Below are 22,721 nucleotides of genomic sequence, written 5' to 3' on the forward strand. Positions count from 1 at the left end.
TGACAGGTGGCATTTTAACAGTTTTCTGTTAAAAAACGTGGTCATTAAGAACATGCATTGTGTTTTTTTCAAAAGTTATACGCTCACGTTAGAGACATATGCAAGTTTTAGGAAACAAAACAACATAAATGACATCATGGAGAGTTAAATCAAGGAGTGGTGTATCAGCGGTACGTAGTGCACAAAAAGCTAAATCATTTGTGACATTGTATAACTATTTTTAAATCATACCTCTATTTAGGGTGTACACAGAATGAACCTGGATAGGGAAAACGGAAGTATTATGAAAATACTACTCGTACCGAGTGTTTGGTGCTCAATTACCTCATGTGAGGTCTTACCTTTAGGTAATTGTTACCAGGTCCCGTCAGGAGGTACGGACTTTAAGTCTCAGGCTATAAAGATACCAAGAGGGGGGTAATAATGAGGTTGCTGTCTGCCAGTGGCATTGGGGCAGCGAGCGGTAGGGGAAACACTCACCCGCGTTGGAAGCGTGTTCCGCGTCTTGTGCTGGCTCTGCCTCCTGGACGCTGGGAGCACGCTTCCGATGGCGTTTTCTTCGTTATCGGCCATTGCGCTAGAAAGAGGACTGCTTTGCAAATGATCGAGTGACCTGATTAAACTCAAAATTAAGCGGTTTAACTTTCTTCAAGTGCAATAATTTTAATTTTAGCGTTAATAGGGGAAAGTGTTTGTAATTACCATAACGCTAGATGGGGAGCACAAAATTTGGAAAAAAAAATTGAAAAAATGTGCAACAAATGTAAAGAAACGTTATCTCGTGTTGGACTTGCACTTAGATGTTGTATTTCAACGTGCAAAGTGGTGCCATGAGATTTCATCATTTAAACCATACTGATTCGTTTTCAGACGGTCAACCCAACGTTGTTCCTTTTCATACAGTACCTTTTCAACATTGGGTGTGCCTTCTGGTATTTTTTCGATGACAGTCCATCTCAAGTCCTCAATGCTGTGATTTTGCTCAACGAAATGGGAACAGAGTTTAGTGGTGTTCTTTTTTAGGCGAATATTACTTTTATGTTCCCCTATTCGTAATTTCACCTTCCTGCAAGTCATCCCGATGTATTTCTTTTCACATGGACAGGTGACCATATAGATCACATGGGGTGAATTGCAGTTGCTATGTTGTCTCTGTGTCCAATTCAATGTGGGGGAAAGTTGTAATGTCTTTGAGCTGGTGGTTGATTTGCAGGCCAAACATGAACCACATGGGTAATGTCCTGTTACAGGGGCCATGTGGGCATTCCTAATTGGTTTGGTTAGGATGGCTTGTCTGGGGCGAGTATGGACCAACATATCACGTAAGTTCTTGGTTCGTTTATTGGCAAAGCGTAGTTTTGGCCAGTTGAATTGTCCTGTATTTACAATGTGCCAGTTCTTCTGAATGAGTTTGTTTACTTGGTATGATGCTGGACCAAACGTAGTCACACAGGTCTTGGACACAGAGACAACATGAAATCTCATGGCACCACTTTGCACGTTGAAATACAACATCTAAGTGCAAGTCCAACACGAGATAACGTTTCTTTACATTTGTTGCACATTTTTTCAAAAAAAAATTTCAAATTTTGTGCTCCCCATCTAGCGTTATGGTAATTACAAACACTTTCCCCTATTAACGCTAAAATGAAAATTATTGCACTTGAAGAAAGTTAAACCGCTTAATTTTGAGTTTAATCAGGTCACTCGATCATTTGCAAAGCAGTCCTCTTTCTAGCGCAATGGCCGATAACGAAGAAAACGCCATCGGAAGCGTGCTCCCAGCGTCCAGGAGGCAGAGCCAGCACAAGACGCGGAACACGCTTCCAACGCGGGTGAGTGTTTCCCCTACCGCTCGCTGCCCCAATGCCACCGGCAGACAGCAACCTCATTATTACCCCCCTCTTGGTATCTTTATAGCCTGGGACTTAAAGTCCGTACCTCCTGACGGGACCTGGTAACAATTACCTAAAGGTAAGACCTCACATGAGGTAATTGAGCACCAAACACTCGGTACGAGTAGTATTTTCATAATACTTCCGTTTTCCCTATCCAGGTTCATTCTGTGTACACCCTAAATAGAGGTATGATTTAAAAATAGTTATACAATGTCACAAATGATTTAGCTTTTTGTGCACTACGTACCGCTGATACACCACTCCTTGATTTAACTCGCCATGATGTCATTTATGTTGTTTTGTTTCCTAAAACTTGCATATGTCTCTAACATGAGCGTATAACTTTTGAAAAAACACAATGCATGTTCTTAATGACCACGTTTTTTAACAGAAAACTGTTAAAATGCCACCTGTCACCCCCCCTTTTTCCTTTCTAATCCTCTAGGTGACTATTCAGAACCTACATGGGTAAGACTATTATGTTGTATAGACCCACTATTGTCACAAAATAGTGACAATATACTTTTAACTGTGTGTGTTTATTGTTGTCCTGACGAATGCTCTTAGACCCACGGGCCAAGAGAGCAGAAACATGACGTTTTTTCTGTCCTAATGACCTATGCTAAGGATTCCTAATTATCCCCAGAGCATACCCTTATATTTTAATTAGTGGACCAGCGATTTGAATAAAATACAGTATCGCCTGGAAACTATTTTACTCACTTTTTCAGCTTCAGTGGGGTCACTCAAACTTTCTCTGGACACTGCCACGATAAAACCAGAGATCGCCTCGGGTGAGGCTGGCAAGATACTGAATGCAAAAACCCAATGACTGTTGCCATAACGTTTGTGTGGGGCGGAGAACAACATATACCGCTTCTCGTAAAACACAACGTTTATGAGGGTTTTTCATCATATTTCAATATATCTCTTGGAGTAAGTGGTTACAAGTGTCCTATCCTTTTTGATGAAACTTAAATTCAACTGCCAGCCATGTCGTATTTTAAATAAACCGATTAATCTGGCCTCACTGAGACCTGTCATGAAGATCCACCATGGGCAACCACGCCTCTTCAGAGTATTACAGGCCCATCCAGTTTCAGAAGGCAAAGGCCTGAATTTTTGTCACCTTGAGACTAAGTTTCACGTCGCCCCCGTAGGAACTTAATCACGCATGGTAATCCTAGCGGAAGAGAAGAAGACCATGCTAAAGCAGCAATAAAACAAGGTGAGTCAGTCATCTATTATAACTGACTTGGTCACGTAAAAAGAGGTTCAATTCGGACCAACGCACAAAAAGTAATTTACAATAAATATATATATATATATATATATATACACACACACACTATCAACTTCCAACGTGGATATGCAAGTAAAACAATTAAATGCTCTGACCTACATTTGCCAAAGGCAAGCACAGCACTGCCGCTCATTGTACAACTTTATTGTAGAGAAAAGGCCAGTCATCTCCATCAAGAAAGAAAATGTCATGGTGGTATCAGACAAGGAAGTCACAGCCATTACTTTGCAGTGTCCCAGGGAAAAATGGAAGCAAAAGACATACCTTGTAGGAGAGATGAATGGAATGCAGAGCAACAAAACAGCAAACACTTCAGCATACAGGAAGGTCGCAACTGCGGTCCACTGGAGACTCATCGTGTATTTTCAACTCTGTAAAGAATTAAAAGTTACTGAGCAGCGATGCAAAGTCAAGAGGAGGCAGGAAGATGTGCAGTTTACTGTGACAATAAGCAAATTCTGCATTGGGCAGTGCAGCATCTAACAGGAACTAGGCTGAGACTAGGTTTACACATCATCTACTGCACACCTATAGAAATGTACACCTGCAGATGAGCAGCCTAAAGGCTTCTTTCAAAATTTAATCATCAGATATATGGTCTCAGTTTATACAATTACTTTGTCATCTTGTTTTTCAAAAGACATGATGTGAATGACGTCGGGACGGAGTCTGAAACACTCGCTTCACTCCAACAACGCCCCATAGAGGTAAGGAGTATCAACAGACAAGGTCCAGGAAATGCCTTAAATACCCTAAAGACTCCTCTTTGGTACAGGCCATCTCTGAAGTTAGCACCCGTACGTTTCACCTCAAAGATTCCCCATCGGTGTAGACCATCTTACCTCACAAATGTTCCTCACAGATACACGTCAACTCTGGTGTAAGGCCCTGCATGTCTCACCTCAAAGGAGTATAGTACAAGTATGCCTTCCCTGTAGGAGGCTTAATAAATGCCTCACAAGCTAATGGTCCCTCATAAGCAAAGGCCAGCTCAGCTGGAAACTGCAACATGAGTTTGTAAGGTAGGCGCTTTACAGGTATAGGTCATGTAAGCTCAATACCAGACAAACGCCTCACCACCACCTCACAGACCATCCCTGGAAGATGCACAACAATATACGATTCAAAGGCTTATGATGGGTCCAGGTTAGGTCTGAACGAGGCACGCGCAGATCCATTACTAATCAAATTTGCTTCAGATACACACACCTCTGCAGGAAACTCAAAGCAAATTGAGAAATAGAATGTTAATGTTGCTAAAAGCAAGTGGTTTACCATGAACCAAAGTGTGGAAGGAAGTTGCCTGGAGCGTGGGAAAGTTTTAGTGTTACAGAAGTGCCCCCAGCTTTGGAAGAGTCAAAGCGTGCAGGTCACACAGGAGAGCAGGAACATGGTTTTGTCTGGATGAGAAGCTGAATATTCCTCTGTACATGGACAATGGGGGAGATGAGTGACAGCAGCAGCCGGTCCCAGCTCTCTGCCCAGCAGCACCGTGCCAGGGGGCACTTCATGTCCCATCAAGGGGCGCTCCCTCTGACACACGGAGCAGAGGCCGCCACGTGACGGGCAGAGAGCGCCTAGAGCAGGGTGGGGCGCCTAGAGCAGGGTGGGGACGAGCGCCCCTCACATTCAGAGGTGAGGGGTCTGGATGTCACCCGCATAAAAGGGAATTACACCCAACTCTGCTGGGCAGAGGCATGACACTCAAAGCGCTTTACGGCCGCGTCAGATATAATAAGCGCTATATAATTACAATTATAACCCCCAGAGGAGCTGCTCACCCAGGGCTCTCTCTGCCCCGCAGTGAGTGGGGCCCGGTGTGCACCGATCATACCAGAACAACGAGGGGGCGGAGGGCCAACGGCGAGGGCCAGGCAGCGTGGTGCAGGGGTGTATCCATCGGTGCACTCACCTGGAGGGCGGGGCCACAGGTGCCTTTCATCCCTCCGGGGTGGGGAGGGACATACAACCCCTCACCGGGGGGGCGGGGGGGAGCCTTTTATCCCTCAGGGGGCCTCACCACCTGGAGGGCGGGGGTGGAGCAGCTTCTGGGGTGGGGCCACATGTGCCTTTCATCCCTCGGGGAGGGGGGGGGGTGCAGATTTTAGCTTGGAGCAACAGGTGCTTTTCATTCCTCCAGGGTGGGAGGAAGGACATATAACCCCCTCACTGGGGGGAGGCAATAGGTGCCCTGGATCCCTCAGGGGCCCCTCACCTGGGGGGCGGGGCCACTGGTGTCTTTCATCCCCGGGGAGGTGGGGGGGCTTTCATTCCTCCAGGGTGGGGCCCCTCGCCCAGAGCAGAGCCCCCTCCCTCGCGCATGCCTTACCTCCGGGGCACCCTCCGCACCTGGACACTCCTGCTGCTTCCTCACTCGGCTCCACAACACTTCCACTGGAGGCGCCGACTCCGCCCCTCGGTAACTGAAGGCGGCGGCAGCCAATCCGAAGCACAGCTTCACCCGATTGACATGTTATGGGGCGGTGCTAAGGAGGGGCGGGCGATCGCTCCGCCCCGTGAGTGCTGTGATTGGCTATTGAAAACACTACCCCGGAAAGGAAGCTGCAGTCCGCCAGGATGACAACTGCTGCCCCGGAAGTGACGGACCAGCAACACTTGGGCCGGCCTAGCAGGGCGCGTGGACAGAAGTGACTGGTTCCCGTTTAGAGGAAGACTCTTAGCAACGGCGTCGAGCACTGTGTCTCGTGACGAAGGTGCGTCACTTCCTCTTTCTGTGGGTCTTGCGGGTCACGCGGCTCCTGGTACAGACAGCTACAGTCTTAGCATGAATACATGAGAAGTGTCCTGGCTGTAGAGAAGGAAACGTTCAATTCTTTTAAGGACTCGGAAGCCAGGATTATGCATATTTTTCTTCACTCTTTATTGCACCAGCAGGTTCAAAGTTAACCCCCCCCAAAATACAGTAAAAACTTAAAGTCTCATGATCCATTCTAACTGTTAACCAATAAAAGTATGTTCTGTCCATTCTCTGTAGTCCTTCCTCTTCTTTATTTATTTATTTATTTATTAAGTTTGTAGAGCGCGACAGCTACCCGTAAGGGTTTCCCGGTGCTAACAGGCAAACCAGTAAGACACAAACCAGTAAGAAGTTATTGATCAAAAAGCCAGGTTCACAGCTCTAAGAAAGCGAGTGTGGCAATTCTCCATCCGGATATCCAACGGAAGCAAATTCCAGAGTCTGGGTCCTAGGTTTACGAAGGAGCTGCCGCCCATTCTAGAGAGTCTAAACTTAGGTACACTACACAAAATAAGTTTTGAGACGAAGAACGAAGTGAACTAGCAGGGGTGTAAGGTGTGACATGGGCCTGAAGGTACAGGGGAGCTACTCCAGTCTTGATCTTGTGCATGTAGCTCAGCGCCTTGAACTTTCCACGACTTTCCACGCAGTCAATGGAGCTCCCTCAGACGTTCTGTGATGTGATCACTTTTCCGGCAACCACAAAGAAGCCGTGCGGCAGCATTTTGGACCAATTGAAGGCAACGTGTGACCGCCTTGGTAGACCCCAGGTAGAGCACGTTACCGTAGTCCAACCTGGAGGTCACCAAGGCATTCACAACGGATCGCTGGGTATTAGATGGTGGTATCCAGAAGATTTTTCTCAGCCACCGCAATATGATGAAACAGGTAGCGGCCACTTTATTGGCTTGATCTTTCACGGATAAGCCCTTGTCAATGACCACCCCAAGATTGCACACACGTTCAGACGGGGACGGTAAGGAGCCCATGGCAGCTGACCAATGCCTCTTTGCTGCAGGAAGCTGTCATGCCGCCTCAGTCTGTCTTCGAATCATGAGCTATGAGGGGTTAAAACACAGCCTTTAATGGTTTTCTGAGCGTAATCAAAAGCTGTTTTCCCCGGTGATATCGCCTCCACCGTAATGTCCTCATTGGCTTTGAGGCTTCACCACACAGAGTCTAGGGTTAAGCTCAAAAGAAGGGTATGTTACAGACCTGGTATGTTACAGACCTGGTATGAGTCTTGGTCCCCCTAGAAATAGAGAACGTCACCCCCTCCAAGGTAAAGATGCGTGCCATGATGTCGAGGGTTCTGCCATCAGAAACTCTTTACATGAGATGAGGCATAGTAGCATGGCTAGTTTTGCAGAAAGCTCTTTTCTAGACAAATACTGGTTGGCTTGCCACCCTAAAAACAGGTGCAGGACAAGGTTCACGAACCACAAGCCTGAGTACCTAGACTCTGGAGGTCGAGAGATCTTGATACCCTTTAGTAATTTACACACCCAAGGGTGTTCCCCACTAAGCCAAGGTTGCCAATTCCGCGAGAAAATGCAAAATGTCTGTAATTTGCGACCCCAAAGGATCCAGGTGTCTCCCTACACACAAACGAACCCATCATCTCCAAGCAGATCTGTACCGCTTGGTTGTCCCTGGGGCCCATGCCTGCTGGATGAGTTCCTCCGCCTCATTCAAAAGTCTTCCGTTTTGCCAGCGTCGCCTGAAATCTTCAAAGTCATGAGACGCAAGTGGCCATGCAATAACATAGGATGTAGATGGCCACTAGGGTCTCATTGAATGTTGAAAGTGATAGCTGGTTCTTCCAAAAAAGTTCCAGCAGGCAGGGAAACCAGGCCTGGGATGTCCAGATTGGTGTCACCAAAATTAAAGACACCTTCTGACGTCGGACTTGAGCTGCCACTCTGGGGAGCAAAAGAAAATGTGGGAATGCATAAGCCTGGCCTGTTGTCCAATCCTGCAGAAAAGCATCCACCGTTGAGGCTCCCTGATCCGGTCTCCAGCTGACATAACACAGGAGCTGGGCATTCAGTCTGGAGGAGAACAGATCTATGGAGCAGGGGTCCCACCTAACAATCAATGCCTGGAATATCTCTGGATCCAATTGCCAGTCACTAGGGTCTTTGAAATGCCTGAAATTCCAGTCAGCCACTGAGTTCAGGTACCCTGGGAGATAATTTGCGGTTGCTGATATCTGACTCAGGAAGGAATAGTGCCATAGTCAATGGCAATCCCTGCAAGAGCTCTCGATCTGGTGCCTCCCAGACGATTGATGTACTGGATCGCTGATGTGTTGTCCATCCTCAATTTCACACAGCAGGAGACTGGATTGCAAAGGAACCTGCCAGGAGTTCCAGGCAGTTGATGTGGAAGCTCAATTCCTCCTCCATCTAGCGTCCTCCCATGGATGCAGCTCCGCATCTGGCTCCCCAGGTCTGGCTGCTGGCGCTGGACTCGATCACCAGGTCCGGGAAGGGAACCGAAGATCGCTCTCCCATTCCAAGCCTCCATATGGTCCGTCCACCATTGCAGCTCCATCTTGGCTTCGTCAGTCAGTGAAATCAGCTCTGAATATGTGAGACCCTTCTAAAGATGCGCTGCTTTCAATCACTGTAATGCTCAGTATTGGAGTGGGCCCGGGAAGGTGGCTTTGATGGAAGAAGATAATAATCCAACTATCCTGGCCAGTTGCCTGAGGGAGATTTTTCCCCGCAAGACCTTGTTCAGTTCTTTCTTGATCTTCATTATTTTCCCCCCAGGAGGCTGAGAGTGGCGGACCTGGATTCTATGAGAAACCACAGGAGTACCATGCTCTGGGTTGGAGTCAACTCTGAATGCTGGGCATTGATCATGAACACCAACCCTGCAGGAGTGTAATGGTCATGTTCAGGTGGGCCACTAATCAGTTGCGCGACTGATCCATTAGGAGGATGTTGTCGATATAGATGATCAATTGTATGCCTTTCATCCTTAGGACCACCGCCACTGGTTTGAGGAGGTTTATAAAGCCACCATGGTACTGAGGATAGGCCAAATTGAAGGGATTGAAACTCGAATACCTGGTCACTCCATGCAAACTGCAGAAACCGGTGGTGAGGAGGAAATATGGGAACCGTCAGATAGGCGTCCTTGAGATCTTGACGCACCATCCAGTCGTCCTGTAGTAATAGGTGTTATAAGAGGTTAATGCCCTCCATTTTGAAGTGGCGATACACCAGCTACTCGTTGAAGCCCTTTAGGTTTATTACTGGCCAGAAACCTTTGTCCTTCTTGTTGGACCTGGCCCTTTTTGGCAGGTTCACCAGGAAACTTTTTGCTTTTTCCTAGCCTGTTTCTGGAACCTGGTGTTGGTGATTTTAGGCCTTTGCGCACTTTTTCACTGTGGTACAGTGTAAAGTGCGTGAGCTCTCTGTGTATGTGTGGTGAGTGACCTGCCCTCCCATAGGAATGCATTGGGAATATGTGTGACCATGGTAGTTCCTGATGTGTGGGGAGTGCAGGGTCGAGTAGTGAGTCTGCTGGCACGTGATTGGCTGGCGCCTGGCTCCAGGAGTGTGCCTGGGTCTGCTTGTGGATTGACTGTCTGGTTTGAGGGTGACAGGGGTTGGGGAGCCCCAGGAGGTTGTCTAGGTCAGCCCTTGGTTGAATGACTGCATCTGCAACTAGGGAAGTGGGAGGAGGTAGCACCTGGGAGTGGACAGGGCTGTGCCTGCCTGCCACAATGCTGGCTCCACCTCCTGCTGGGCGGCTGTCGCCTCTGCCCCTCACACTAAAAGGAGTTCCCTATAACCAGTTGTAGCTGGTTCTCACACTGCCTGCACCATGCTAGACAAAGGAAATCACTGTATAAAAAGGGGCTGTGTCCCCTTCCAAAATGTTCTTGTTTCTGACTTGAATCCTGCCAGGGGTGTGCTGCTGCTTGGGCCCAGGGTAAGGCTTGCCTCCCTGGGCCCTGCCCAGCCCCTGGATGCCTGGAGGATTTTCCTTGCTGGGAGCTCTGTTGCTCCATCCTTTGATCTCCAGGACTGCTGCTACCTTTTTGGATTGCTTTGATTTTGCCAAGGCTTAGTTGCAGCCTCCCTGCGCTCTATTTGTAGGCTGAGCGCTTTATTCTATTGAAATTTGCCTGGAAGTGCTTGTATTTGGATCCTAGCGCCTGGGAACACTGTACTTTCCTTCCAAGTGCCTGTGAGCGCTTCATTTATGTCCTAGCGCTGGAAGCGCTTTATTTTCTCTTATAGCGCTTGGAGGCGCTTTACTTTTAACTTTCGGGCAGAGCGCTGTGGTTATCCCGTTGGTGAAGCGCTCCTGCCCCTTTTATAGTCCTCATGGGTGCCACCCCGTTTATTTATTTATTTACGGGTGCCCACCGCTCGTTATGTCCCAAACCGAGATGCCGCTGCCGCCCGCGGCCCGCCTGACTGTGGGCGGGGCCGCAGGACGGAAGTCCCGAGGGCGGGCGGAAGTGGTGCCACGAGCGAGGAGGTCGGGAGCCTACCCCGCCTCCTCGAGCCGAGGAAAAGAGGAAGTGGCATGCTCCTGCGGCCAGGGCTCCCGTAGCTGTGGAGAGACCCGGGGCCGCCAACCAGGAAGTGCGGCCGGTCCCGCAGCCAGAGGAAGCTGAGCGGCAGGACGAGAGAAGCAGAGGCGGTGGAAAATGCAGGCGGGGCTCCGTTGTAGGAGGGAGAGCCCCGCGCTGCCCACACAGAGAAGAAGCGCCGGCGAAGGAGAGCCCCGCAGAAGAAGCCTGCGAGCCGGTGAGTGGGGCCGGTACTGTTTGGGGCAGCAGGGGGCGTCAGGCCCGCTCCCTCCTGCGAAGTGCTCCTCCGGCATGGGGCCATGGTTCTGAGTCCCCCGAGCGGGACTCCACTGATATTAAAGGCAGCATTTGATGATTTAGAGCCCGAGGCTCCTGGGGGCATATTTGTTGAGCCCTACGAGGCTCCCGCTCACAGTTGTAGCACCATTTGCTCTCGAGTCCCCAGAAAGGGGGGGGACTCCACTAAAGGCGGCATTTCTTGAGAGCCCACGAGGGGCTCAGGCGCCACATTTGCTCTTTGTTGTCGAGCCCTGAGCGGCTCCCGGCGCCCCATGTGCTCTTCGAGCCCCGAGAGGCTCCATGCGCCACAGTTATTTTGAAGAGCCCAAGAGGCTCAGGGGCACAGTTGTTTTGGTTGTGAGAGCCTGCGAGGCTCCCACCTTGCCCCACCATTTGCGTTTAGAGCCCAGAGAGGCTCCCTGCCCACATTGTTGTTTTGCGAGCCCAGAGAGGGCTCTTAGGGGGCAAAGTTATTTACAGAGCCTGTGTGGCTCCAACGTTCTGCGCAGTGTTGTGTCAGAGCCTGTGTGGCTCCAACGATTGGGCGCAGTCCTGTTCTACGGTCAGTGAGGACCCTGTCGCAGTTTTGATTCCCAGCTGCCCAGCAATTAGTGGGCAGCTGCACCGTTTAGGCGCTTGGGATTGTCCTCAGCTGCCCAGCAATTTGTGGGCAGCTGCCACGTTTAGGCCCCTGACTTTTGGACACGGGGCGTCCTCGCCCCATCAAGGCCAGTTGGCCTAGGGACTGGCACAAGTGGTGGCTTATGTAAGTTTTGCGCAATTATGTGGTTTTATTGCACCTCTGAATGTGTTTTCATGCATCATGTGTTATTCCTGCACCTGTGGAAAATTAGTACGGTTTGGTAAACATTATCTGCGCCATCTTGCCTTTTCCCCTGATGCCACACTTTTTGTCGTGCGCACCCGCCATTTTAGGTGCCTCGATCAGAACCACCCTCTGCACACCACTGGCCCCCAGCATAGCCCTTCGCCCTCCCAAAGCCCGCACGCTGACAACCCCCCCTCGCACATGCCTTGGGTCATAAACCCCTCTTCAGCGCAGCTCTGCCTCAGAACCCCATCCTGTTCCCAGCGCGACACCTCCCTTCATTCCTTTCATGGTCCCAGGCCCTTTGATACAAACCCCCTTTCCTGTGTGCCCGTTTGTCTTCCTCGTTCCCAGGCCGCCACCTAGCTCTGCGGATACTGTTTATTGCCCCCCGTACAGTAGGAAGCTTCCCTCATTAAAGGACCCTCGAGTTGATCAAAAGCCCCCCCACCCTATGAGATCCGATCAAACCTCCCACATTCCGTGAATCGGCGGAACGTCCAGCTGCGCGATAATCATCACCTGTTGTGACCGGGGTGGGGACTTCTACTGTATATGTGTGTGGGAACGGGCTTGGAGCAGGGATTCCGAGAATGTCTTTCCGTACATCAAAGCATTGCCAAGAATGTGTTGTATGTAATAAAGCAATAAACCTGTGTATAAGAGGCAAGGCCTCAGAGATGCGGTTAGAGCACCTCGTGACGATACCTGCTGTCCGAACTGATGTGTTCTCCTCCGGAGAGAATAAACCTTGTTTCCTGCCTTCCAGTCTCCAGCGCCTGCCTCTTCATTGATTAATATTTTGTGGGTTAAAGAGGCGAGACCGCCGGGCAAATATTGATTGTCCATGACCTAGTTTTTACAATTGGCGTACCAAGCGTGGGGCCCATCAGTGACTCGTGGATCCAGTGGGAGAGGTCCTGACGACAGAGTGAACGACTGCAACGATCGGGAGAGCTCTTGCCCAATAGACCCTCGTCTGGCAGCCGATCATCCGAACTTCACTGGTTCCGAACAGACCTCTCTCGAGTGATCTACGGTCCTGACTGGGAACCATCAGGAGTGCCGCGAGGAATACGAGGAAAAGAGGACGATCGGGCGCTGGATTCGGAAGATAAGAAACTGTCCATACGGTCCGGGTAAGGTCGTGTAGACACGACAAATTGCGAAATGGTTGTTTAATTGTTCAGAAAATACTAGTATTACTCTTTGTTGACCTATTTGGAGATTCACTGCCTGCAAACGGAGAAACAGTAGGCTCTTTCTCTTTGCAAACAGTGAAGGATAGGTAACGCAGCCGTCGTGCCTATCTTTCTCCCCCACTGATTGATTATTTATTAACGGATTATTTTCGGGAGATTTCCCTCTCCCACACTGATTAATTGTTTTTTAACCCCGAACTACTGTTTGCGGATTGTTTTCTGGAGATTCTCTGTCTGCAAACAGGAAAGAACAGGTTCCTCTTTGCAGATAGTGAAAGGGTAGAGGACGCAGACCTTTTGCGGGCCTACTTATTCTCCCCACTGGTTGTTTATTTGATTATTTGATATTGGTTCATGAGGTATTCACTGCCTGCAAACAACGTAGAATAGAAATATTCTGTCTAGTCTTTGCACGCAGTGATAAGATAGGCAGTGCTGACTTTTTGTCCCTCGTTGTGAGCCGTCATGTCTGTCTTCTCCCCACTGGTTGGTAATTGGTTCAGCCCGGACCATTTATTAGAGATGGACCATCTAGCTCCGCTGGAAGGCACCCCTAATAAAGACATGTTCATAAACTATGGATTAGTTACCATAGCCTATAGTAAGCTGTGGCATAGGTATACCAAAGAAAATCAAGAGAAACAGTGGCCACTGATAGGATCCTTCGATCTTGATAAAATAGAAACGTTAGAAATAGCCCTTCGTAATAATAAGACAACGCCTATTAGGCTCGACAGTCTCGGTATGTGGCGCAAAGAAGCAATGCAACGAAAGAAAAGAGACGAGGACAGAGTAGGTAAAGGAATATATCGACAGGACAACCCCAGGACACAACGACCCGAAAGTAATCCCCCGACACTACGCACAGGACGACCAGACTTAGGGCAAAACCAATGTGCTTTTTGTAAATATGCCGGGCACTGGAAAGCCCAATGCCCGACTCTACTGAACGAGAGGAGGAGCAGAGGGCCGACAGGAATAACAGGCCGGCAGAAAGGGAAAAGGCGCGAGACAAAGATGAATCAGACTGACATGGACAGGCCAGATAGAACCACCACGTTTGATTATGCCCGATGGCACAGATTTCGCCAGGCCGATTTCAGTGACATGTTCGAGTCCTCATAGATCAAACAACGCTAAGACGGGAAACCCAGTCTAGCTCTAAATTACCCGGCGACGAACCCCGTACTACCACTACTGTTCCCTAACACAAAAAAAAAAAAAAGCCACCCTTTTCGGAGAACCTATAGAAACAATACACAGAGTAGTCTCGGACAGATTAGTATACATTCCATTAATGAACTCAAACTTCGAGTGCAATGGGACTGATTACTCTCTGCTGCCCCCCCCACTCTGTAAAAAGAAAGGAGCAATTACAGGCATGCATAGACAACCCCCCATTACCCAGACATGTCTGTCCAAACAAAATACCTACCCCCACTCCGGAAGTTCCCGAAATGCCGCAGGTCACCGGTCACGCCCATCCGGAAGGTGAACCACACAGCACGTGTGGGGCGGGGCCTGCTGACAACCGTCGATCGAATCGCCAGTGGGATGTCCAGGAGGCACCACGGGCCCGGCATGAAATGGCTGTCCCATCCTCTTCTTCGCGGAGTGGGCTGGGAGGGAGAGGCGACGCGGACGAGCCTCTCCCACCTCCTCGGATAGGAGGCTTCCCAGCCCCCGGCCCGGCACCGAAATCCTCCAGCCGGGCGGCGCCCATACTTGCGCAGCACCGAACATGCAACGGTGCCCATATTTGCGCAGCACTGAACATGCAACGGCTGCGCCCATACTTGCGCAGCACCGAACATGCAACGGCTGCGCCCATACTTGCGCAGCACCGAACATGCGCCGCAGGTGCCCATACTTCCGCAGCACTGGACACGGGACTTGTGGAGCACGGGATGTAGAGTGGCCATCATGCATGCCCATGAAAGAGAGCAGCGTGGAGTGCACCGGGAGAGGGAGACGGTGCGAACAAGTCTCCCTTGCCCCCCCAGGTGGGGGCGCCACAGCCGCACCCTAGCCGAATGTCCTGCTCCTACGGCACGATGTTCCATTTTTTTCACCCCAAAAGGCTCTTCCACTCTTGCAGACTCGACGAAGGGCGGCTGCTGCAGGGCCTCAATATGGCGTCTGGGCCCCCTGGAAGGCGGGTCTAGGCCGCTAGAGTAACTCTGACCAGCAATGTAACTCGGACGCTTGCCCACCGGGGCACGAACCCCCACCTCCGACAGCATCTCCACAGCCTTGAAGATTCTAAAAAGGTCCCAGGAGCCCTCGGCCCCTACAGGCTTCCGGCGAGGAACAACCGCCTTGATCGCTAACGAAATAAGCATGACATAGCCACTCCTTCTGTTAGCACAAGTCTTTTTGGAACTGCCGAAAGGGACTCTGGTCCAACTGCCGGTTGTGAAAACATTTTTTCCTGATGCTACTTCCGGACTAACCCGGCCTCGCCCAAAATGGCGCCGGTATCAATAGGAACCTACGAACACCTCGTGGTGTTTTTAGCTAATAAAACTTGATGTTCTGAGATATGTATATGCTCTTTTGTGTACTTCGCTTGGCGAACATGTAAAAGGATCCCGTTAAAATGTTGATTTCAATGTACGATCTATTATGATATTACCGTAACTGATACGTAACCTTGCTTATGACACACGCCCACGGTATACATATAGGAAATTTGATTGCAACTAGTCCGACTGTGCTTCCAATTATGAAATGAATGCCCCTTGATCCCTCAACTATTGGTAGACGTTTTTAGTCCCCTGCAAATGAATGAATAAACCTTTTTACATGTTTTTAATGCTACAAAATACCCCCCCTACTGTACGCACTTTAGCCATTGCCGTGTCCAACCAAATACGATTGCACTGTCATATCTACATGCTGAACGATTGTGCAAATAAAGGTTTTCCAAACTGTGAAACAGGTATTGCATGCTTTTTTAAATGTGGGATCAGCGGGAGAGTTTTTCTGTGCACCCTGCTTTGTTCTCTTTTTAAGGTTATTAGAAGATGGTTGCTCAGCCCCAGATGGAGGATCGAATCTAAGACACGATCCTCTGCCTCCAAGTATGCGACTGGCTCAAGAACTAACGCATGGAGAAGGACCTCGGCTTCTGAGGACGGGTAAAGTGCAGCGGTGTACATGATAGAATGTGATAAAAGTACGGCACTCAAAGGTACTAGGGAACAAAGTTGGCCAAAGAACTGATATGCCTTAGAACATCACAGCGTTGAAAGAGATTTAAGGACCCCGATAGCTAGATACACCTACCAACTAGATACCTCGCACTAAGTGCTTCTAATTCTTAAAACGTTTCCCTACACACGGCCTATAAGGACACACTGCCCCCCCTGACTTCAGAAACCAAGACCCCAGGGATTCTATCCCGAGGAGATAAGACGAGTATGAGGTAAGTAAAGGACTTTCATACCCATGCATTTGATATGCTCGAATGTTGTCCCCCTCCCTTCCCCTCTTTTCCTCCCTCTACAGGTTACACCGGAAATCACGACCAAGGTATGGTGAAGATCTGAAGCCTCGCCATGTCTGATACATGAAGCGGACTAACGCTGCAAGGTGGCACCTAAGCCCACCCACAAACTGCTCTTGTAACGAAAGAGCCAATAAGTTGTACGATATGATGAAACACGGTCACCCCTAATCCGTGTTGCGTGAATGGACACGTGTCACGTATGTCTGAAACACGGTCATCCCTAATCCGTGTTGCGTGAATGGGCACGTGTCACGTATGTCTGAAGCTATGAGAAAATGTTTTTGTGCGACTGAGGCGCTGACTTGACTGATCGAAGGACCGTGAGTGCGAGAAGTGCGATACAATGGTGTCTTTTACTCAATGCATGTCCCCTGTACCCGGCCTAATGCTCGTCCGTCCCAAACTGCATGCTTTCGAAATTCTAACACAGACCCGTAATGTCTTATGTTGTGTAAAGCGCTGAATAGCCTATCTTAATACACTGCCACCCCCAATGTTGCACGTGTACTATTTAGCCTATTGTTGCACATCTCTCTCTCTCTCTCTCTCTCTCTCTCTCTCTCTCTCTCTCTCTCTCTCTCTCTCTCTCTCTCCCCTCCACACTCTCGCTCTTCCGAACGACTAGCACCTAATTGGCAAACCGCCACCCCCTGGTGCATCACCCAATTGGCTCCAAATACCGCAAGTATTTGCTCAAAACTTGTCTTAAATAAAGTCCCCCTAATGCCGCGTCACTACCTCTCCTTTCTGCTAAAAAAATTGATGAAACCTAGAATTGGCCAAAAGGGAAAGGACAGGTAAGACGACTGAGGTTCCCTAATCTGACCCGTAATAAGGGAACTACATGTCAGTGGCTCTTATGATAAAAATGCCTCAGGTAACACGACCCCCCCATCCCGAAGTGCCTCAATACCCAAACAGTAAAAATGATCGAAACATCCCCATCTTCCCAGAACGCCCCAGTTTTGTATCAGCTGCCCCGGACGAGAGTTTGAATAAATGTCCCTCACCCCCGGTTGTAAGAGATGGGTCGACTTGCAACTAACACAGGCCAGCCATTGTTCCTAGAAATGACTTGTCGATGAGCAAGCTACAGAGTTTAGAATTCGAGAAATGTCACTGAACGCTTACCAACTGAACTGTGGCCTTCTGCTAGATAACGCCCTCATGACGCAAAGCAAGACGATAGTCCCTCGCCCCAGTTTGCTATGTTCCTAGTTGTTTTCCATAAGACCCCGGTTTTTAATGAAGTAGTCAGGTTGTAAGAGACCATGTACGAATTAGAATGATATTTGCAAAAATAAGATTAGACCGAAATGAAGAAATTGTTGCAATGAACCCTGTTAAAAGAAAATGCTTAGCTGAAAGGTAGGATGCATTGATAGAATAAAAAAAAATGTTTAGCCTATGTTCGTCCCTCAGAAAGACACCCATCAGACCATGGTGATAGCACGTTGCACTTTTTCGTAAAATATAAAACCCTGGAGAACGGTATAGCTTTGTAAGGCTCATACTAGGAAAGTGGGTCTCTGCCAGAAGAACTGACGTAACTGTAATAAACAAAATGCAATGACCAACGAAATAGTTACGAAGGAAAGTTATAGGAAATTCAGCAAACCCATCATCAATTATTTATATGTTGGTTGTGAACCCCAATGTAACGGATGCTTCTCATTTGCTTGGAGCTGGGAGAGAAATAGACTTATGTGATTACCTTCCTCTGCCAATTCTCTAAAGACTGTCTTTTCAAACTCATTTAAGGGTACCACTGTCGGAGGAGAGAGAGACCGGATGTGGGAGCACGCGGCCTGACTACAGATCGTGGAACATCTGCGACATTGGCCAAGGCGAGACCGCGACAGAAAGGAGTTGCAGGACGAGGCACTGTTTCCGACAAAATGAGAGGAAAGGGCTGACCTGATGCCCCTGCTCGATGTTCAACGTGTGCCGAAAAGTCCCCGCTCTCTGAATTCGGTCATGAGCCCGCCTACCTAAAATTTTCCGTCCCCCTGGTCTGTTCCCGATTTGGCCCTGCTCCATCCCCTTTTTTTCCTCCGACCTACCCTAAGGACTATTCACACGCTCTCTTCTTCCACCTGAACTCTTTGACAATCGACTCGAAAGGACACAGGGCGAAAATGACCTTTTTGACCAGGAAAGCGAGGAAAAGGTCATGCCCTGCAACGCGGGACCTAGAATAGAGCTGGACTCATAGCTCCACCGCCGGTGCTCCACTGTGCCAACAGAAGACGACAAAGAATACTGAGAACTCGCTAATAATGGTCCATGACAATAGGACCTCCCCTTCGAACAATGACACCCCTGATTATTGTTTTTACTACGTCTCATTTCTCTCCCAGCCACCATCGTATTGATTATGCTCCAACCAAATATGAACAGAACTTACATATGTAATAACCTATCAGTTCACATTCCGAATGACTTTAAGTATCTATGAAATGTACTCAATGCTTTCACTACAGAATCGTTTTTGTCCGATATTGCATTACTATGACTTTCCTGCAAACGAGTTTATCGATAGACCCGCCTCCTAAGACGAAAGATTTTAAATGTAACGTTTATAGCTCCTTCACCTGGGTTCCTACTTCTTATGACCGCCACAGTAGACATGGGTAGGAAATAGGCCAGCAAGATGTCTTGGATATGTTAAAGGGAGGACTGTGGAAAATTAGTACGGTTTGGTAAACATTATCTGCGCCATCTTGCCTTTTCCCCTGATGCCACACTTTTTGTCGTGCGCACCCGCCATTTTAGGTGCCTCGATCAGAACCACCCTCTGCACACCACTGGCCCCCAGCATAGCCCTTCGCCCTCCCAAAGCCCGCACGCTGACAACCCCCCCTCGCACATGCCTTGGGTCATAAACCCCTCTTCAGCGCAGCTCTGCCTCAGAACCCCATCCTGTTCCCAGCGCGACACCTCCCTTCATTCCTTTCATGGTCCCAGGCCCTTTGATACAAACCCCCTTTCCTGTGTGCCCGTTTGTCTTCCTCGTTCCCAGGCCGCCACCTAGCTCTGCGGATACTGTTTATTGCCCCCCGTACAGTAGGAAGCTTCCCTCATTAAAGGACCCTCGAGTTGATCAAAAGCCCCCCCACCCTATGAGATCCGATCAAACCTCCCACATTCCGTGAATCGGCGGAACGTCCAGCTGCGCGATAATCATCACCTGTTGTGACCGGGGTGGGGACTTCTACTGTATATGTGTGTGGGAACGGGCTTGGAGCAGGGATTCCGAGAATGTCTTTCCGTACATCAAAGCATTGCCAAGAATGTGTTGTATGTAATAAAGCAATAAACCTGTGTATAAGAGGCAAGGCCTCAGAGATGCGGTTAGAGCACCTCGTGACGATACCTGCTGTCCGAACTGATGTGTTCTCCTCCGGAGAGAATAAACCTTGTTTCCTGCCTTCCAGTCTCCAGCGCCTGCCTCTTCATTGATTAATATTTTGTGGGTTAAAGAGGCGATACCGCCGGGCAAATATTGATTGTCCATGACCTAGTTTTTACACACCTCTGAATGTTTTTAGGCATCATGTGTTTTTGCGCTATTGAGTTGTGTTCTTACACCTCTGAATGTTTTATGCATCATGTGTTTTTCCTTGTTCTTACACCGCTGAATGTTGTGATGCATCATGTGTAATGTGTTCTTGCTTATACCCCTAAGTGTATTTTATTCTTAGGTGGTTGTGTTTTGCCTAGTATAGTTATACTAGAGAGGTTATGTGTCCATGCGTGATCTAGGCCTACGATTATAAGTATTGCGTAGTGTGTACCTACCTTTACCAGTAGTTATTGGTTGTGACCTATAATTGTTCTTTTGTGTTACACTTATTCTAAGTTCTAAAAGTGCTATTTCTAAAAGTGTTGATTCTGACAGTGGCCCATGTGGCCCTGTCTTGTACATAATCCCTTGTGAATATTGCCCGTGCCAGGTGGCACAATGTACATGTGTGATTTCTATCTGAGGTGTTTTGACAATACAAAAGTTATTTTTATATAACCTTGTGTGGAGTTCCTTTTGTGATGTGCCTAGGATGTTGTTGCTGTTGTGTGCTTGCGCAAATGCTTTACACATTGCCTACGGGATAAGCCTGTCTGCTCGTGCCAAGCTACCAAGGGGGTGAGCAGGGGTTATCTTGGCGTGTGACTCCCTTGCCCTGACTAGAATGGTGGTTTCTGCCTGGCTTTGGCGTCAGCCTTAGCCTACCAGAAATAGCCAGTTCTAACACTTCTTCTCTACAAGAAACAGGTTGCTGAGAAAACCCGGGGGTGCAGAACCAACCAACGAAAGGCTCCTATGGAAAGTAGCTCTTGTACCTCTAGGACGATCTGCTCCATATCTGTCTCTGAAAAGACCAAAGGCCGCGCGCCGTCTGGTTGACTACCAGAGTACCATAGAACTCTATGTGGAAGCCCTTTACTGTCTCTAAGACCCATGGATCCGATGTGATCTCCTCCCACCTGTGTGAAAACCATTGTAGTCTGCCCCTCAGATTGTGAGGGAAAGAAAGGTTACACCTTACCGATATATCCTCCAGGGGCATTAGCCTCACCTCTGGCACGATTGGCTCTGCCTCTTCTGGATCCCCGGTTTGGATAGCCATCATTCCAGCCGTTATTGTGCTTGGCGTTGCTTCTATTGGAGCCTGGTGGGAGGAGCGGCCTGGGAGAAGATACCTGCCTCTTCTGGTCCTGGCGATAATTTTTCTGATTGAGGTTAGCACTTTATCAGGAGCAGAAAAGGTGGCCATAAATTTCCATAGTTCCTTCACAAAAGGATCACCAAATAAATTGCCCTTTGCTATGGTCCCTGCTTTTGATGAGGAGAGATCCCCCAACTTTGGGTCAATCTTTAGAAGAAGTGATTGCTGTCTTTCTGCTGAGAGAGCACAATTGACATTGCCAAGACGGCGCATCGCCCGTTGCGCCCACTCAGCCACCACATCTGTGAGCAGGGGTTTCCCTGGTTGCTTGGAATGTTTGGCCAGCTTAATTATTTTCATTAGGGGACTTACTACATAGAATAACTTATTCTGGGATTCCCTCCAGGAGCGGTCAATGCCCCTTTTAAGGTTCTTCATGTACTTAGCAAAGAAAGTGCATAATTTAGGATCAATCTCCGGGGTGGCCGCCACCTTCCCCGCTCTAGGGAATTCCCCCGAAGGCGCGCGTGCATCTCTTTATCTATGGGTTGGTAAATCTTACAGGTGACATACTCTGCCACCTTTTGATCCGGGAGCCACTCAGAGGATCTTGATGCTATATCTCGTCTAGCTCGAGGAGGCCGCCGAGCCGGGGAGCCAAGACCTTCCTGAGACCTCGTCATCTGAGCCTCCATCCTCATCCATACCGCCCTCCCCCATGTCGAGGAACCCATCATCAGGGTCAGAATTCGGTGCGACAGCGTCACCAGTATTCCCTGGCCAGTCTTCCTCTCGGTATGGTGCATTTCTTAAGGTACACGCACTCATATCGAAGTTGTCCAATAAGCATCCAAACCCTTACAGGTGACCTGAACTACATTTATGGGCCTTTAAAGAAGTAGAAGATGACATGCCACTAGGCCCTGCCCCCACGTCCCATAGGATCCCAGAACCTTCAGAGACCTGGGGTGTTAATTTGTCCACACTTTCCTGCAGGGGTGCCAATGCTTTAGAAATTGCTTGTGAAAGGAGCATGTACACACCTGCAGGAAGGTGGCGCTGTGTGGGCCATTCCTCCTCAGAGGCCAATTCAGGGGAATAATCGTGATCCCTGAAGAGATTCATAGAAATGGAGGGGAGAGCACCAAACAGTCAAAATCACCCCCGCCCCCCCAAAAAAACAAAATGTAGGGTAGACACCTCGCAGGTGCTCTTAATGGTCTGAGAAAACCCTGGTTTCAATGCTCCAGGTGGCTGTAGGTCTTACCGTGTTCGCAGTTTCTTGAAATGGTTGGTAGGGAGGAAGGGGGGGGGGCTCCACAGGGTGATGTGGTTCTGGAAATGCCCAGCGCTTTTCCTTATCTTGAGTCTGGGGAGGACTTCTATGCCCAGCGTGCTGCCTCTCAGCTCGCGGCGCATCCAAGGGGCCTCCAACCGCGGGAAACAGTGCCACTAGCGTACCCGCTGTGTATCAAACAGAAAGTGCTCAGGCTGGGGCCTGCCGCTCGTCTCTGCTATGTGCATGTGCGCACAGAGAAACTGACACGACACACAGCTTAGTGCTCAACAAGGGAACAAACCTGAACAATGAAAATATACTGCTGAGCAAATCTTAATCCCCCAAAAACTGTAACGCCAAGAGAGACATTAATGGAAAGAGGGACTTAACTGACAGCAGTAAAGAAAGAGGAAGGACTACAGACAACGGGGATTTAT

General features: G+C 49.0%; 1 protein-coding gene across 4 annotated transcripts in view; it reads right to left on the bottom strand.

Moving 5' to 3' along the window:
- Positions 1 to 22,721, bottom strand: part of BCAP31 (B cell receptor associated protein 31) — a 197,334-nt gene that overhangs the window by 88,968 nt on the left and 85,645 nt on the right. The window contains exons 1-2 of one of the 4 annotated variants that reach the window (XM_078664575.1): positions 5,531 to 5,669; positions 3,466 to 3,572 (exon numbers count right to left, since the gene is read on the bottom strand). In XM_078664575.1, coding sequence (XP_078520701.1) covers positions 3,466 to 3,557 — 92 coding nt within the window. In that variant the 5' untranslated portion in view covers positions 3,558 to 3,572; positions 5,531 to 5,669. Of the gene's footprint in view, positions 1 to 3,465; positions 3,573 to 4,476; positions 5,116 to 5,530; positions 5,670 to 22,721 lie in introns of those variants that run through there. The other 3 variants (XM_078664577.1, XM_078664578.1, XM_078664576.1) reach the window with 3 other exon arrangements.

Source organism: Lissotriton helveticus, chromosome 10 (assembly GCF_964261635.1).
Source record: "Lissotriton helveticus chromosome 10, aLisHel1.1, whole genome shotgun sequence".
Taxonomy (NCBI): domain Eukaryota; kingdom Metazoa; phylum Chordata; class Amphibia; order Caudata; family Salamandridae; genus Lissotriton; species Lissotriton helveticus.